Here is a 16,966-nt window from a genome sequence, read left to right on the forward strand (position 1 = left end):
GATTTGGACTCTTGGGGTTGACTGGTTCCTCCAAGGTCCTGGCGTCGAGGACATGTACATCGATATGGCACCGATATGGGTTGTGAATTTTCTCTTTACGGCGTTGGCATGGATCTATAGTTACCCATGTTGCTGTCTCCTTGACCCCAATGGAAGACCAGTTCAAGTATCAGTGTTGTCTGCGGAATAAATCCCCAACCCAATATCCCGACCAAAAGCCGTTGCTTGGTCAGGTGATTTCCTCCCGGCCGAGTCACGGGAACCCCGCACTTTGCCTGAACAGGCATGTTTGTCTCGAAGACGACAACGTGTTTGCATCGATGTCGTGATCGAAGGCCAATCAGTGATTAGCTGATCAAATTCCGATGGCGGAGAATCACCCAAAAAAGTCCTATCGAATTGCGTTGAAACGACGCCCGCAGTTGGAGTTCTCGAGGTCTGAGGAGAAAAGAAGCCAAGCTGAAAAATATTTGATGCCGCGGGCTCTCTCTCCCTTTTCTTCTCCTCTGTACTTCCCTCATTGACTCGATTCTCTGCACGGAGTCACCGAATGCGGTGATATCCCATCCCCTCAATCTACTTCGTCCCACACTCTGCGAGCTCCCGCAGTCCGGCCGGCAATCGACAAAATGGCACCCGTTGCAACAGCTGGCGAGGCCGGTAAAATCCCCTCTGATTTCTCCTCTCTCGCAGGGCCGTGATAGTCACGCTGCGAGTCCTGGCGACCCTATATTGCCGGGCTCAATTGACTAATGTGGATATAGTGGCTAGAGTCGCCTACCAGGCCAGCGATGTTGTCCTCTCGGTCCAACCGTCTCTTCAGGCTGATTCATGGTTTTCGAAAACATTGAAGAGTCTCAAGTCTGGCAACACCCGTAACGCCTTGACCGAAGCTGTGCCAGAGGTGAGTAACCTGAGTGTATTGTATTTTGGATGGCAGTCTAACTTCCCCCCAGGTCGTGTCCGTTCGATACAACGAGGACCCTCTTCTCTCCGCTTTCCACCCCTTACAAACCGGCAAAGTAGTATCTGCTGTGACCAGCTCCTCTACTTTGCTCACTTCTATCCCCCACCTCTACCGCCTGGCTAGTGCCCCCGTCGTTATCCACGTCGCATTAGAACCATACCCTTTCCCAGATTACTCCGCCATCAGCTCAATCCGGCAATGCGGCTTCACATTTTTGCACTCGGAGACTCTCCAAGAGGCTCAGGATATTGCAATCACAGCTCATGCTCTTGCACGCAAGTCTGGGAAGGGTGTCGTCCACTTCTTCGACCCTGCCAATTCTGCCAAAGACGAGGCCATTGAGCAGGAGGATGTGGCGGTCTTCAAGAGGCTTCTAGATTTGGGCGGTAACGCTGTTTCTCACACCGATGGCCATGGAGTTGAAACCCTGTACGCCGACTCTGGGCGTGTTGCTACTGTATCCGAGGAGTCTGTGGAGAACCCCGCCGCTGCAGGGACAGCTACCCCTGCACAGCCCTCCCAGACCCAGACACCCTCCAGCCGCAGCCTTGACAACTCGTCTGTTGGATCTTCAGAACGTGATAGCAGTGTTGACAGCCGCGCGACTAGCTCGGCCGCAACCACTGTGGATGCCGCATCTGCGCGGCCAGTGAGTGCTGCTGATATCTTTTCATGGACAAGCCAAATTTGGAAAATCCTATCCGAGACTGTCGGGCGCAATTACCGCGCCATCGAATACACTGGTCCAGTTGATGCTAAGTCGGCTATCTTTGTATTCGGTTCAACGGGCTTGTTTGTTGACGTCCTTGGAAAGGAGAGTGTACCTGCCGAACTCGCCAACATCGGGCTGATCACTGCGCGCCTATACCGCCCCTGGGTCGGCTCTGAAATTGCCACCTCGATTCCCCGGTCGATTGAGAAAATTGCTGTTCTGGAACAGGTCCGCAAGACCACGAGATGGGGCCCTTCTTTCATGGACCTCTTATCCAGTCTGACTCCCGCTGCCGCTGGCAGTCGCAGCCCGCAGATCGTTGGTTACAGGCTCGGCTACGTTGAGCCTTCGACCGCAACACAGGCCCTGCGCGGAATCATCCAGAATCTCAGCTCTCCTTCCCCTATTCAAAACCTCGAGATCGGCAGTTCCAAGACCCCTACCCTTGAAACCTCCCTTGAGCAACCTCGTACCGAAAATGCATACCTGAAGATTCTCAATCAGCTCTTCGGAGAGCGTCTATACCTTGCCAACCAGCTGGGCTCCAACAATGCCGGTATCTCGTCCACTATTGCGGCAAGCCCTGAATACGGTTTTGGATCGTTGATCGCGAGGAAAGAACGCCGCCAGCGCTTCATCAGCGAGGTTCAAACTGCATCCAAATCTAACACCTTTGCTACTGAGGTTGTCAAGAAGTGGCTTGCAGACTGGGCATTGAACGCCACCGACGCCAACAAGGCTAACAAGTTGGCTCCAGATGTCATTGGCCGACTTACCAACGATGGGTCTTCGCTCTCCAAGCAACTCTTGCAGACTAAAAAGCTGTTCTATGATGAATCACAGTGGCTAATTGGTTCTGACGCCTGGGCGTATGATCTTGGAAACTCTGGTGTTCACCATGTTCTTGCCTCCGGTGCGGATGTCAACATGCTCGTTATCGACTCCCAACCCTACTCTGAGCGCGCGGCCGCCGACCCCACGCGCCGCAAGAAGGACATTGGATTGTATGCTATGAACTTTGGAAACGCCTACGTCGCCTCCGTCGCCGTGTACAGCTCCTACACTCAGGTTCTTCAGGCAATGGCAGAAGCCGAGCAGTTCAAGGGCCCGTCCGTTATCGTTGCTTACCTCCCATACAACCAAGAGAATGACTCCGCCCTTACCGTGCTCCAGGAGACCAAGAAAGCTGTTGATCTCGGCTACTGGCCGCTGTATCGCTGGAACCCCGCTAATGAGGAACGCGGCGAGCCCAAGTTTGCCTTGGACTCTGAGCGCCTCAAGCGTGAGCTCGAAGAGTTCCTCCGTAGGGACAATCAGCTCACGCAGCTCATGAAGCGCCAGCCTAAGTTCTCCCCTGTTCTTTCCGAGTCCTATGGTACCGAGGTTCGCGCCGTCCAAAAACGCAAGGCCAAGGATTCCTACGAGAAGCTCTTGGAAGGCCTTTTCGGTGCTCCTCTCACCATTCTGTTTGCCTCTGACAACGGCAATGCGGCCACCCTCGCGAAGCGATTGGGCAACCGTGGCCGTGCGCGAGGCCTGAAGACCCTTGTCATGGCTATGGACGACTACCCACTTGAGGACTTGCCGACTGAGGAGAACATTGTATTCATTACCAGCACTGCTGGTCAGGGAGAGTTCCCCCAGAACGGCCGCAGCTTGTGGGAATTCGTGAAGAACTCCGGTGACCTCGACCTGTCAACCATCAACTACTCTGTCTTCGGCCTCGGAGACAGCCACTACTGGCCCCGGAAGGAAGATAAGATCTACTACAACAAACCCGCCAAGGATCTAGATTCCCGCGTTGCCTTTCTCGGCGGGCGTAAGCTTACGGATATCGGTCTCGGTGACGACCAGGACCCTGATGCTTTCCAGACCGGTTATTCCGAGTGGGAGCCCCGTCTCTGGCAAGCTCTGGGTGTCGACAAGGTTGAGGGTCTCCCCGAGGAACCCGCGCCGTTGACAAACGAAGACATTAAGATCGCCTCCAACTACCTTCGTGGTACTATTGCCGAGGGATTGCTTGACGAGAGCACCGGCGCCATCTCCGCCAGCGACCAGCAGCTGACCAAGTTCCACGGTACCTATATGCAAGATGACCGGGATCTCCGAGATGAGCGCAAAGCGCAGGGACTTGAGCCAGCGTACAGCTTCATGATCCGTTGCCGACTCCCTGGCGGCGTTGCTACCCCCTCTCAGTGGCTGCAGATGGATGCCATCAGCAGCTCTCACGGTAACGAGACCATGAAGCTCACAACCCGTCAGACCTTCCAGTTCCACGGGGTCATTAAGCGCAACCTTCGCGGCGCGATGCGCGCCATCAACAAGGCTTTGATGACGACCATTGCCGCCTGCGGTGATGTCAACCGTAACGTCATGTGCAGTTCCCTACCTGAGCTATCATACTACCATCGTGAGGTGCACGCCGTGTCAAAGAAGATCAGCGATCATCTTCTCCCTTCCACAACTGCTTACCATGAGATCTGGCTCCAGGATGAGAATGACAAGAAGGTTCAAGTTGCCGGTGATGCTGTTGTCGACCATGAGCCCCTCTATGGGCCTACGTATCTTCCCCGCAAGTTCAAGATTACCATAGCTATCCCTCCTCACAATGATACTGATGTCTATGCACATGATATTGGTTTGATCGCCATCAAGGGCGCCGACGGACACCTGGAAGGATTCAATGTTCTTGCTGGCGGTGGTATGGGCAGCACCCACAACAATAAAAAGACCTATCCCCAGACTGGCCGCATGTTCGGTTATGTCCCCGCTGCCCAGGTTCATATTGTCTGCGAGAAGATCATGCTTGTCCAGCGTGACTTCGGTGACCGAAAGAACCGTAAGCACGCCCGTCTGAAATACACTATTGACGACATGGGCGTCGACGCCTTCAAGGAGAAGGTCGAGGCACTCCTCCCGAATGGACCCCGCTTCGCCGAGCCCCGCCCCTTCAAGTTCGCGTCGAACATCGATACTTTCGGGTGGCAGAAGGACGAGAAGGGTCTCAATCACTTCACCTTCTTCATCGAGAACGGTCGCGTCGAGGACACCGCCGAGTTCCGAATGCGTACCGGCCTTCGCGAGCTTGCGTCCCTCGGCAAGGGCGAATTCCGCCTCACGGGTAATCAGCACTTGATCCTCTCCAACATCAAGGACGAAGACCTCCCCGCTATCAAGGAGCTGATGGCTAAGTACAAGCTTGACAACACCTCCTTCAGTGGATTGCGTCTGTCGTCGTCCGCTTGTGTCGCCTTCCCTACCTGCGGTCTTGCCATGGCTGAATCTGAGCGCTACCTTCCCGTCCTCATCACGAAGCTCGAGTCCACCCTTGAAGAGGCCGGTCTCGCCCGCGACAGCATAGTCATGCGTATGACCGGTTGCCCCAACGGCTGCGCCAGACCCTGGCTTGCTGAAGTGGCATTCGTCGGTAAGGCGTATGGCGCTTACAACATGTACCTTGGCGGTGGTTATCACGGACAGCGTCTGAACAAGCTTTACCGCTCCTCTATCAAGGAGGATGAGATCCTCGATATCATGAAGCCGCTGCTCAAGCGCTACGCACTGGAGCGTAATACTGATGGCGAGGAGCCTGAGAGGTTTGGAGATTGGTTAATCCGTGCCGGTGTCATCAACGAGACCACTGACGGACGCAACTTCCACGAAGGAGTGAGTATCCTCTAACTCCAACGTTATCGATTTTGTCCATATAGCTAACAATCTGTCTAGGTCGCCGAGGAAGACGATGAGGAGTAAATAAATGCACGTACATAGAATATGGATGCAGCTCTTGTCCTTGTCCTTTTGTCATTTGCATATGTAATGATTTCCTTGGTTCCCGCATTGCTGCCTTTAGATTATGGAATTCCCTGTTCGTTCTGATGATGATCTGACTGTTGGATATACCATTGCTACAAAAATTCTGTCCGTTAGCAATTAGTCTGGCAAATGTTCCATTTTTTTATTATTTTTCCAAATTCTCCCTCTGTCCAACCGCAGATATATATACTTATCTCCCGGACCGGTGCTGGAACAAAACTTTTTGCATTTCCCCAACGACTAGCTCTACCAAACCCGGGTACACCGCGGCTAAGAGACATACTACATGTTATTATTACTCTTTTGCTTGCCTCTTGTCACGGTAGACACTCGAGACTTGTCGTCAAACCCACCACAAGGAAACATCATGGGCATTGCTTAGTAATATTCATAGTTTGCACTTTATGCCAAGGCGGAACCAGTAGCCTAAAACATAAACAGTAGGCGGTGAAGACCGGGAGCATTTCTGCCATCTTTAATCGCTGGATGATTCAAATCAAGAAAAAAAGAACGGAACCACATCACACAGCGATATCAAGCTTTTCCCTCACAATTCGCATGAAAGGATTTCTTCATAACTTACTTATTTTTTTCTAAACCCATAATTAATGATTATATCTCTGATCTAACTACGATCCCTTTATGTCCAAACGCAAAATGGCCCCTCCGCAATCCCGAACCCGAACCCCAACCCACTCGAACTCCAACGCAACCCCCAACCCAACCGACGACCCCGTCATAGCCTCCTACGACATCTACCTCACGGACTCCCATATCTCACGATACGTCCTGCAATATCTTGACCGACCGACAGACCACGCATACGACGACGCAAACGGGCAGAAACCCGTTGCGTTCCGCCAGAAGCCCAGGACGGGGCTTGTGGAGGTCGATGTGCCGATTAACACGCGGGTGAATTATGATATTGGGAAGGGGTTGCGGTTTGGGGATGCGCTGAGGAAGAGCCGGAGTGCGAGGGAGGGAGGCGCGCATGGGATGGCGGGGGGGTTTAGTGTTGGGAATACGAATGCGGGTGCGGGTGGGCAGGGGAAGGTGAAGGGGGAAGATAGTCAGGGGGACGGGGGTGGGACGGAGGCGTCGTTGCTCAAAGTGCAGACTTTGGGGGGGAGGATTAAGAGTCCTGAGGAGGGAGATCCGGTGTATATGCTTGCTGCCTTTCGGGGGGGTGCGTTTTTTCTTCTTTCCTTGATACGCATTGAGAGATGAGTGCTGCGGAAAGTTGCTGACGAGGTGACCTTGTTTACAGATAAGTTACATCTTTCTCCGGTTACGGCGGTTGTGCAGTTGCATCCTCAGCTGCATCATCTCGATGCGATGGACGAGATGCCGAAGGCACGCGGTGGGAAGGGGCGGAAGGACGGCGAGGAGGATCGACCGGAACCGGAGGCGAGGGCTATTGACGTGAAAGTCAAGGGAGCGGAGGATAGAGAGATCCTCGTGCCAGGAAATCTCGACCTTCTGAAGAAGATACAGGATGAGCAGTGGAAAACATACGATTGGGTTGATGCTGAGGTATGGATTTTCTTTGCTTCTCCGACTGAGTAAACTGCTGACGGCGAAACAGAACGAGGAATCATGGCAGATATACGACAGCTACATGATGTATCAAGACGTTGAGGAACTCCCACAGCTTGAGTCTGCAATCAGCAGCGAGGATTATCTGGATAAGATGAGTGCGCCGCGGATTGACCCTGCTCGGCCGGAGATGACTGGGTGGGCGATGAAGCAGAATCGTTTGAAGCAGAAGAACGTGTCTTCGGGGAGGAGTACCGAAGAAGGGTAGATGAAGTTATTTAGCAAAACTAAACAATCTCGAAATTCTGCCTCATGGCTGCTGTTGGTCAGTTGCAATCGAGCTGGAGCTGGCTGCTCATGGAACTAACCCACTGTGGACCAATCGAACGCTGGCGATTGTTCGACCATCACGTGATTGATCACCCTTTTGGGGAGACGGTCTTTTCGGCCCCGAAATTATTATTCGCAGCTGGATTTTTCACTCCTTTCCCTCAACCTTTTTGCTTCTCCGTCGTCCTCCTTCAATTCTCTACCCTCTATATCTTAGTCGCGTGCAGACTGGGAAAGGCTGCCGGGTGGATTGTCAGTCTGGATTGTCGGCTTCGTGCTGGAAGGGCGTCGAGTCGTCGCTCTCGCGAGGTCAAATTGTTCCTGCATTTGCATCGGCGTCAATTTTTTAAATCCCCATTTTTTTTTCTTCTTCTGATTTACGGCTCGATATAATTCTGGCTTCTTTGCCATCATACACTATTTATTTCATCAATTATTTGGGTTGCACATCATGTTATCGCAGCTTGTTCGCAAACGAAATGCGACATCGCATCTTCGCCTCCTGAAGGGCCGCTCTTCTTCGCAATCATTAACGAATCCGCGGCGTCATTTCCAGTCAACTCGACTGTATCAGTTGCAATCTTCGACTGCCAATGCTCCTCAGGAGAATCGTCCTCGTCGACCCTCGTTCCAATCGAGTCGAAGTCTCGCCACTGCCGCAGACCACTCTGTCGTCGATCAACAATCTTACCTCGAAAACCACTCCTATCCTTCCGAGCCGCAAAAATACCCACAATCGTCCCCACTATTTTCTCCTCGCCCATCGCCCATTGACCCTTCCTCTCTGATCATTATCGATGATTTCCTCCAGACTCAACCAAAAGTCCTTCGGAGGCATAAGGGCGTTGGTGGCGATGAGAATGAAATGATGGCGAACTTGGACCTGTCCCTCAGAGTCGGCCAATTCGACCGAGCCACCAGCCTTATTAATCGACTGAGGGAGTTCTATCCCATCGGCTCCCCTGGCTATCTTGCTCTCCATAACCGGTACTTGGAGGCTATGGTATCACATGCCGTCCTCACGAGACAGCAAGACTTGGTATTGCAGATGCAGAGGTGGTTCGAAGTGGACATGCCATATGGTGGCGTTCAGCCGGATTCTACTACTTTCGCCATCATGATTCGCATGGCGCTCCGCATGCTTCACGGCTCTCAGAGGGATCGATCCGTCCGCCGGTACTGGGCCTTTGCGAAGACCCGAGGCCTGGAGGAGGAGGTTTTGGCCGTTCCAATCCTTTCGGAGCTCGAGCTTGGAGAATTGTCCGAGGTTCGTGTCCCTATCTGTGTGTATCTTCTCGGCTTGGTATTGACTCTCTCCCTTTCTAGATTTGCTCTAATGACCTTCAACGGGTCGCTATTGATAGCATGGATCTCCGAGAAGAGCAAAACACCGGCCAGATGATAGTCGCCGACGTCACTCCTGTCAGACCCACTGAGCAGACTGGGTTGGGATTGTCCTCACTTAAAGAGTCAATATCGATGTTTTCCTCTGCTATCGTACCTGTGAAAGCTGATCCCGCGGATGTGGAAAGCAAAGAACTATACGATCGACGAAGACAACAACAGCTTGAAAATGATGTGATGAGCTCGGCCCTGAAACGTTGGCGAATAGAGGCCGAGAAGTTCAAAAAGGCAGCGCCTAGTGCTCAAATTCAAGGCCACCACCTGAGCCCTATTCTGAACACGTGGCACACAGATCTTGTGGCCAAGATCAAGGAGGAATTGATCCTTATTTCGGAAGCGGAAAGGAACCCCCTCCGAACCCCAGAACAGAAAGAGCGGTGCGATTATGGTATTTTCTTGCGTGCACTCGAGCCGGAGAGGCTGGCAGCTTTCACCATCCTCAGCGTCCTGGACACTCTCATCCGCCAGGGTTTGGAAAATGGCATTAGACTTTCTTCTCTTGTCTCTAAGATTGGCAACGAGATGTACGACGAAATTCTGGCGGAAAGGTCTATCGAGAGACAGAGAAACGCTTCATCGAGTGCGAGCCGCCTCAAACAGCTCAAGAACATGCTTGCTGCGCGCAAAACTAGGGATACGCATAGCAGAGTTATGTGGGGGAATCTTGTTCGCAAAATGGAGGAAGAGAAACCTGAGGCAATTTGGTCTCGAACTATCAGGGTCAAGGTTGGGGCTATGTTGATGAGTCTCCTTTATGACATTGCGAAAGTCCCCGTTGTCGTTGACCCGCCGAAGGAACAGAATGGGCGACAGACTACCGGCATGGTGCCTGCATTTCAACATTCATACCAGATTACCTGGGGTAGGAGGAGTGGATATATCCATGTGCACCCTGCGCTGGTCAAAATCGTTTCAAAGGACCCGGCAATAGAGATTATGGGCCGCCGTCTACCGATGGTCTGCAAACCGAGACCGTGGACCGGCTTTCAGGACGGCGCCTATCTTAGACATCAGGATTGCATAGTCCGTTTCACACCTGGCGAGAGCTTGCAACCCAAGTATATGAGAGCTGCATTGGAGGGCGGCGGACTTAAAGAGATTCGCGAAGCCCTGGATATTCTTGGCAGCACAGGATGGAGCATCAATCAAGATGTTTTCAATGTCATGCTCGAGGCTTGGAACACGGGTGACGCAATCGCCGACCTTGCGCCGCTCGAGCCAAACATGCCGCATCCCCCTAAGCCGTCACCTGAAGAAGGCGTTGTAGCTATGAGGAAGTGGCATGAGCGCGTGCGAGACATTGAAAATCAAAGAGCTGGGTACCATTCTAACCGATGCTTTCAGAATTTTCAGCTGGAAGTGGCCCGTGCATATCTGAACGAGACATTCTATCTCCCGCATAACTTGGATTTTCGTGGCCGGGCCTATCCACTCCCTCCGTATCTCAATCAGATGGGTGCGGACAATGCCAGGGGTCTCCTTCTCTTCAGCGAAGCCAAGCCGCTCGGGGAAAGAGGTTTGAGATGGTTGAAGATCCAGATAGCGAACCTCACGGGGTTCGATAAGGCGAGCCTTTCGGAACGCGAACAATTTACTATGGACCACTTGGACGACGTACTTGACTCCGCCAATAATGGCCTCCATGGTCGGCGCTGGTGGCTCAAGGCCGAGGATCCTTGGCAATGCTTAGCAGCTTGCTGTGAGCTACGAAACGCTCTTCAGCACCCTGTCCCAGCCGAATACCCTTCTCGCCTGCCTATCCACCAGGACGGCTCTTGCAATGGGTTGCAACACTACGCTGCTCTTGGTGGCGATCGTGTGGGCGCGGCACAGGTCAACCTTGAGCCCTCCGACCGCCCATCTGACGTTTACTCCGGCGTTGCTGAGTTCGTGAAACGATCCATTACGCGAGACGCAGCTGAGGGCGACCAGGTCGCCCAGGCCCTTGAAGGAAAGATCACCCGTAAAGTTGTCAAACAGACTGTAATGACGAATGTGTACGGCGTGACTTTCATAGGAGCCGCTAAGCAAGTGCGCAAGCAGCTGGAGGATCACTACCCCGACCTGCCTCGAGAGTTAAAGATGCAGGGTTCCCTCTACGTTACTCGGAAGATTTTTGACGCTCTTGGCTCAATGTTCAACGGAGCGCACGATATCCAATACTGGCTCGGCGATTGCGCTAGTCGCATCACGCGGTCTCTCTCTCCGGAGCAAATCCAAGCCATCGCTAACGATGCAATGGGGTTAGATGTTCCCACCAAGTCGGCGCAAGCGAAAATCATTGATCCGACGAAAGAGTTTAAATCCACCGTTATCTGGACAACTCCGCTCGGGCTCCCGGTCGTGCAGCCATATCGGACCCGCGAAGTCCGTCGTGTCTCGACATCATTCCAGACTTTGAGCATTGTTGAACCCAATTCGAGCTTCGTTGTTTCCAAGCGCAAGCAGCTCCAGGCTTTCCCTCCGAACTTCATCCATTCCCTGGATGCGACGCACATGATCATGTCTGCAAGGGCGTGCCACAAGGCAGGCCTTACCTTCTCCGCCGTCCACGATTCCTTCTGGACGCACGCTTCCGACGTTGATTCGATGAATGAGATTCTCCGCGAGGCATTTGTTCAGATGCATTCTGATGACGTGATTGGGCGGTTAGCGGAAGAATTCCGGGTGCGTTATGGGAAGAACTTGTTCTTCGCCAGATTACCAGTCTCTAGCAAGATAGCGCGAGAAATTCGCACCTTTCGGAAAAACAAGAAGCCTAACAGAGCGCAAGAGCTTCTTGAAGAGTATAAGAGGCAAAGCCTTTTGAACTCCGAGGACCCCGAACTGCAAGCCCAAGGGCGTGCGATGGTCACGGCGGGGAGCATTTTTGAGCAGCTCGGCGGCACGGACCATGACCTTTTGATCCACAGCACCCTTGGTCAGGCAGGCGCCGGGCATGTTGTGGAGGACCTGAAGGGTGAGAAACAACAACCCTGCGACTGGCAGATGGACGCATCAGACCCGGCAATCTCGAGCTTACTCGGAGACCATCTCGACAACCCGCTGGCGCCCGAAGCCGAACCCCTGGCCCATGCCGGCTCTGCCGACCATGGGGAAGATACCGAAGCGGGGCAAGAAAGCGAGGAGCATGCGCCCTATGTGAGAAAGCAAATGAAGAGGGAGGATGTTTGGCTGTGGCTGCCCCTGCGGTTTCGAGAGGTGCCGCAGAAGGGCGAGTGGGACTTGAGGCGGATTCGCGACAGCGCATATTTTTTCTCCTAAACGGATCCACAAGGTCAAGATCTAGGGCTGGCGTTCTGATTTTAGGAAAAGTTGCCGGAGATTGGGGGATGGATGGATTTTGCGGCGTTTTGGGCATTGTCATAATTTACCCCGTCTTTTGGTGGTGATGTACATTACTTTCATTCTTGTTACGATATCCATGTATGAGTATATACCTGTATAGAAGACGAGACTCCATATCAGAGATACATGCACGTTCGTCTGGGACCTCGAGGGCATATCCTTTCGGAGCGGCGATGGTGTCCGGGATTGTTTCGAGAAGGAGAGAAGAAGCGCCCAAAGCGACCAACCGGATAAAGCGGCCGAGTCTGGGGTAATTTAGCCAGAATCCGGCTGATCTGAGAAGCCTTTGCAGTGCCGAGAATCGCTCGCAATCATGGTGAACGTTTCTCACCGAGGCCCTCTGGCCTTGTGGGGCCGGACTCGGAGTTGCCCATGTCGACAAGGGGGTCTGATCTCCTGCCAGGTTTTCCATGCTGAGTTGTGCGGCGACTTGGCCTGACTCGTCTCTGAAACCTTGGAGGGGCAGAAATCCAAGCCTCAGGTCTCCATCCGCATGAGAATTTGATGAGATGGTCACGCTGGAGGTTTTGCCACTGAAACAGCGCTGCAGAACGTGATCCTGGCAATTTCAACAGGAGCAGACCGACTGCATCCGCACTCCGCATCCGACTAAGGCACCCCATACCGGCAACCCTGACCGGCAGTCCTCCCTCCCTCCCCTTCGGACCTCAGACAAAGGACAGTAGTTTCTCTCGGAGGCCATCGCAAGGCTCAAGCTGGGTTCGGATCTGCACAAGTCCCCTTGCATGTCTTTTGCATGGCCAATTTCTCCTGGCCCAGACCAGACCGAGATTCATGTGGAAGGAATCACGTTCGCCGAAAGCTGCACGGGCAACTGGAGGCACCGGGGCATCTCCAGATCTGGGTGCCTGAGGCTGCGGTTCCCCACCTTTTTCTTCCTTTTGCCCATTCGAAAAGGTCCGCAAAAGTGCGCTTTTCTCCTTCTCCTTGTCGTGAGCTTTGCTGTTCCTGGGTTTCAGGCTTTCAGCCCAGTCTCCTTCTGCGGTTCCTTTCAGTTCTTTTCTTTTTCTAGCTTTGTTTCCGCTGAACTCTGTCTCCGAAGCGAGCGTCGACCGACTATCACCGCCGGGGATCCCTACCTGATTCTCTCGGTCTGGACGCATGGCCTGACCCTCTTTCCCCCCCCAATCCCGAATCCACGGCCGTCCACTGGCTGACGCCTCTCGCCTCTCGCTTTGCTTCCCCAACTTCTGCGACTTCTGGGGTTCTTCTTTGAGCCTTCCTTCCCTCGTGTCCTTCCTTCCCCTCTTCTGCACAAGGTTTCCAACGCTCTCACTCCTCCGTGCTCTGTGCCACCTGCCACCCCCCGGTCCCCATCGGCATTGCGCTCTCCTCAGTGTCCCCACTCATCTAACCTTCCAACTAAATCCTTCCAAAGGCTCCTTCCGTATCCTTTGATTTTCTCTCCTCATCCCATCCCTCTCTGCTGTGCCTGGCACGCTCCGACGGTCGAATTCCCTCTCTGTCTCTCCCGCTTTCTCCCCTTGCACCCATCCACGATCTCATGTACCCTTAATCCAGTCTCCCGCGAGGATGTCGACTACCTCGCTCCAACAATTCCCTGGCTCGTTTTCTCCTTTCTCCGGTTCGCAGGCGGCGAGGATGACCCAATCCCAGACCGTCGGGCTGGATACGCTCGCTGAAGGCTCACAGTACGTCCTGGAACAACTGCAGCTGTCGCGAGAAGGCGGCAACCCTGAATCCAATGCGTCAAACTCTTTGAGACACTCCCTCTCGAAACCCAAGGATCAACTCTATGGTGAGAATGGCTCTGCTTTCAAACCCTCCTCTGTCCGCGATTCTCTCGCGGAGGCGCGATCTATGATCCGCAAAAATTCTTCCTCGGCTCCCGTCCGGCGGAGAATCAGTCGTGCATGCGATCAATGCAACCAGCTTCGGACTAAATGCGATGGCCAGAATCCCTGTGCTCATTGTATAGGTATCCTCTCTCCCTCGCTCTGTTGTTTAAAGGGCGCTGATTAGAGTTGCTGACTTGCATGGCTTAGAATTCGGGTTGACCTGCGAATATGCCCGTGAACGCAAGAAACGTGGGAAGGCTTCGAAAAAGGATCTCGCGGCAGCGGCAGCAGCTGCCGGCCAGCAGTCGAATGAGCACCCGTCTCCTCCTGACAGACACCCGTCACAGGAGGCGACCGGCCGGTACGATCCCGGGCTCGAGGCTACTCGAGTCCAGACACAGCTGCCTCCTACAAATGGTCTGGCGGGCATTCAGACGGGACACTCTGCGTCGGGTCACTCGCAACCGCCCTTAGGATCTGCTCTTGATGCCTTGCACATGAACCACTTTAACCATCTGAATGACTCGAACCGCGCGCAGATGCCGGTCCCCGACCTGCGATCGATGCAGATGTTACATAACAACCCACGCTCTCCCCAATCTGTTCTCCCACCGCACGGCCTGAATGCATACAACGACAGCGCCTTTTCTTTGCTGAATTCACAGGAGCAAAACTCGACTTCCCTCAACCAATTTCGACTTGGAAATCAAGCAGAAAACCCATCTGCCCAGTTCCTAGGTCTCTCGCCACCAGCCCAGTCCCCCGGCTGGCTTCCCCTTCCTTCTCCGTCCCCTGCCAGTTTTCCTTCCTTTCCTATGGCCCCGTTTTCAAGTAGTTTACGATACCCTGTTTTGCAACCCGTTCTTCCCCATATTGCTTCGATAATTCCCCAATCCCTCGCCTGTGATCTCCTTGACCTCTACTTCACCAGCTGCTCTTCCTCTCACCTATCTCCTCAGTCTCCGTATGTTGTCGGTTACATTTTCCGAAAGCAGTCGTTCCTTCATCCGACAAAACCTCGCGCGTGCTCCCCCGGCCTATTAGCAAGTATGCTGTGGGTGGCCGCTCAAACGAGCGATGCTCCGTTCCTGACTTCTCCGCCATCCGCCCGTGGCCGGGTATGCCAGAAGCTCTTGGAGCTGACGATTGGTCTTTTGCGTCCGTTGATCCATGGCCCGGCCCTCGGCGAAACCTCTCCGAACTATGCGGCGAATATGGTAATAAATGGCGTGGCACTAGGCGGCTTTGGCGTTTCAATGGACCAGCTAGGTGCTCAGAGTACAGCAACCGGCGCTGTCGATGATGTGGCAACGTACGTCCACCTTGCGACGGTGGTATCCGCGAGCGAATATAAGGCTGCTAGCATGCGCTGGTGGACTGCTGCCTGGTCCTTAGCGCACGAACTGAAACTGGGCCGCGAGTTGCCTCCGAACGCCTCGCAGTCGGGGCAGGATGGAGAGCGGGAAAATGAGGTGGATGATCCGTCAAAGCGGAATGCGTCTTCCTTACTTCCGGCACATGGCCCCGGCAACTCGGCCATCAACGTGACGGAGGAGGAACGGGAGGAACGGCGGCGCCTCTGGTGGCTCTTATACGCAACTGATCGTCATCTCGCACTCTGCTACAATCGGCCGCTGACTTTGCAGGACAAAGAATGCGCCCAATTATTGCAGCCAATGAATGACGACTTATGGCAGGCCGGAGAGTTTCCGCCCGCGAGTTACCGTGCCGTCGGCCCCCCGATCGAATGCGCCGGCCATAGCATGTTCGGCTATTTCTTGCCACTAATGACGATCCTAGGAGGGATCGTTGACTTACAGCAGGCGAGAGAGCATCCACGACATGGCCTCGCGTTTCGCAACGGCACAGAATGGGACCAGCATATTATGCAGATCACGCAGCAGCTCGATGCTTATGGCCAGAGCTTGAAGGACTTCGAGACGCGGTATACGAATAGCTTGACTTACACTGAGAACGAGCCCGCTGAACAATCACACTTGGACCATGTGAGTCCCTCTGGCCGATCGAGTAGCTCGGTTGCGTCCAGGGTCAATGAGTCGATTGTCCACACTAAGATGGTTGTTGCTTATGGAACGCACATTATGCACGTTTTGTACATTTTGCTGGCTGGGAAATGGGATCCTATCAACCTTTTGGAGGATCACGATATGTGGATCTCGTCGGAGTCTTTCCTTGCGGCTATGAGCCACGCTGTTGGTGCTGCCGAAGCGGCAGCGGACATTCTCGAGTATGATCCGGATCTCAGCTTCATGCCGTTCTTCTTCGGCATCTACCTTCTCCAAGGTAGTTTCTTGTTGCTACTCGCCGCGGATAAGCTACAGGGTGACGCCAACCCCAGCGTTGTCCGGGCCTGTGAGACTATCGTTCGTGCACATGAGGCCTGTGTTGTGACGCTGAATACCGAATATCAGGTTTGTCGCCCGCGTTAATTGAAAGTTTCCTTGGCTAACTAGTATAGCGAACGTTCCGCAAAGTGATGCGCTCGGCACTTGCCCAGGTCCGCGGCCGCGTACCCGACGACTTTGGCGAGCAGCAGCAGCGCCGCCGGGAAGTGCTATCTCTATACCGCTGGACCGGTGATGGCACTGGCCTTGCACTCTAATGCTTTCTACATTGATACCCGAGCATGGACCTGGCGCGAATAACGAAGTGACACGATCTACGAAGCGATTAATACGAAAGAAGGATGGCCTCGTCGGGAGTTCAATTCAGCGGCGGGTTGGCCGGTTCTTAGCAACCTGGTGGGAATAAATCTGGGGAGTCCATTACTTTTCGAATCTGTTTGAAGCTTGAAGCTCCAGGATGTAAGAGGGAGCCTTCGTATATATAGTTTACCTGTGGTGCATTTCTTACCTCTTTCCATGTATACTATGTCGAGCTCATACCCCTGCCGTTGTCTCACTTATATTCTATATATCTACATTTTCATTAAACATGTTACGAGTCCTCTGGAGGTCCTTCCGAGTCGCATTTCTTGTGACGCCACGCTGAGATAAGCCGATAACAAATTCA

General features: G+C 53.5%; 5 protein-coding genes across 5 annotated transcripts; 4 read left to right on the plus strand and 1 right to left on the minus strand.

The window, feature by feature from the left end:
• Window positions 1-629: 629 nt before the first annotated feature.
• On the plus strand, window positions 630-5,432 carry BJX67DRAFT_380279 (sulfite reductase (NADPH) subunit beta; the record flags this gene model as incomplete). The annotated part of the gene is made up of 4 exons (XM_071032762.1): window positions 630-660; window positions 765-904; window positions 957-5,345; window positions 5,406-5,432. 4 exons carry the CDS (start codon window positions 630-632, stop codon window positions 5,430-5,432), a joined length of 4,587 nt encoding a protein of 1,528 aa, XP_070887053.1.
• A 720-nt stretch (window positions 5,433-6,152) lies between these two features.
• On the plus strand, window positions 6,153-7,299 carry BJX67DRAFT_380280 (uncharacterized protein; the record flags this gene model as incomplete). Its single annotated transcript, XM_071032763.1, has 3 exons — window positions 6,153-6,681; window positions 6,763-7,028; window positions 7,081-7,299. The coding sequence occupies 3 exons, from the start codon at window positions 6,153-6,155 to the stop codon at window positions 7,297-7,299; spliced, it is 1,014 nt and encodes a 337-aa protein (XP_070887054.1).
• Window positions 7,300-7,437: 138 nt separating this feature from the next.
• On the plus strand, window positions 7,438-12,082 carry BJX67DRAFT_60415 (DNA-directed RNA polymerase). The gene is made up of 2 exons (XM_071035215.1): window positions 7,438-8,628; window positions 8,688-12,082. Exons 1-2 carry the CDS (start codon window positions 7,813-7,815, stop codon window positions 12,027-12,029), a joined length of 4,158 nt encoding a protein of 1,385 aa, XP_070887055.1. The 5' UTR covers window positions 7,438-7,812; the 3' UTR covers window positions 12,030-12,082.
• Window positions 12,083-12,653: 571 nt separating this feature from the next.
• Window positions 12,654-13,342, minus strand: BJX67DRAFT_60395 (uncharacterized protein). The gene has a single exon (XM_071035214.1). It carries the CDS (start codon window positions 13,235-13,237, stop codon window positions 12,782-12,784), a length of 456 nt encoding a protein of 151 aa, XP_070887056.1. The 5' UTR covers window positions 13,238-13,342; the 3' UTR covers window positions 12,654-12,781.
• A 20-nt stretch (window positions 13,343-13,362) lies between these two features.
• On the plus strand, window positions 13,363-16,907 carry xlnR (putative C6 transcription factor). The gene is made up of 3 exons (XM_071028870.1): window positions 13,363-14,073; window positions 14,141-16,365; window positions 16,413-16,907. Exons 1-3 carry the CDS (start codon window positions 13,668-13,670, stop codon window positions 16,554-16,556), a joined length of 2,775 nt encoding a protein of 924 aa, XP_070887057.1. The 5' UTR covers window positions 13,363-13,667; the 3' UTR covers window positions 16,557-16,907.
• The last annotated feature ends 59 nt before the right edge of the window (window positions 16,908-16,966 follow it).

Source organism: Aspergillus lucknowensis (genome assembly GCF_044049455.1).
Source record: "Aspergillus lucknowensis strain CBS 449.75 chromosome Unknown BJX67scaffold_15, whole genome shotgun sequence".
Classification (NCBI taxonomy): Eukaryota; Fungi; Ascomycota; class Eurotiomycetes; order Eurotiales; family Aspergillaceae; genus Aspergillus; species Aspergillus lucknowensis.

Coding starts and splice junctions, on each gene's coding strand:
- BJX67DRAFT_60415 (XM_071035215.1), top strand. CDS start 7,813: ATGTTATCGCAGCTTGTTCGCAAACGAAATGCGACATCGCATCTTCGC. Junction 8,629..8,687: donor AGCTTGGAGAATTGTCCGAG/GTTCGTGTCCCT, acceptor CTCCCTTTCTAG/ATTTGCTCTAATGACCTTCA.
- BJX67DRAFT_60395 (XM_071035214.1), bottom strand. CDS start 13,237: ATGCGTCCAGACCGAGAGAATCAGGTAGGGATCCCCGGCGGTGATAGT.
- xlnR (XM_071028870.1), top strand. CDS start 13,668: ATGTCGACTACCTCGCTCCAACAATTCCCTGGCTCGTTTTCTCCTTTC. Junction 14,074..14,140: donor TCCCTGTGCTCATTGTATAG/GTATCCTCTCTC, acceptor TGCATGGCTTAG/AATTCGGGTTGACCTGCGAA. Junction 16,366..16,412: donor CGCTGAATACCGAATATCAG/GTTTGTCGCCCG, acceptor TAACTAGTATAG/CGAACGTTCCGCAAAGTGAT.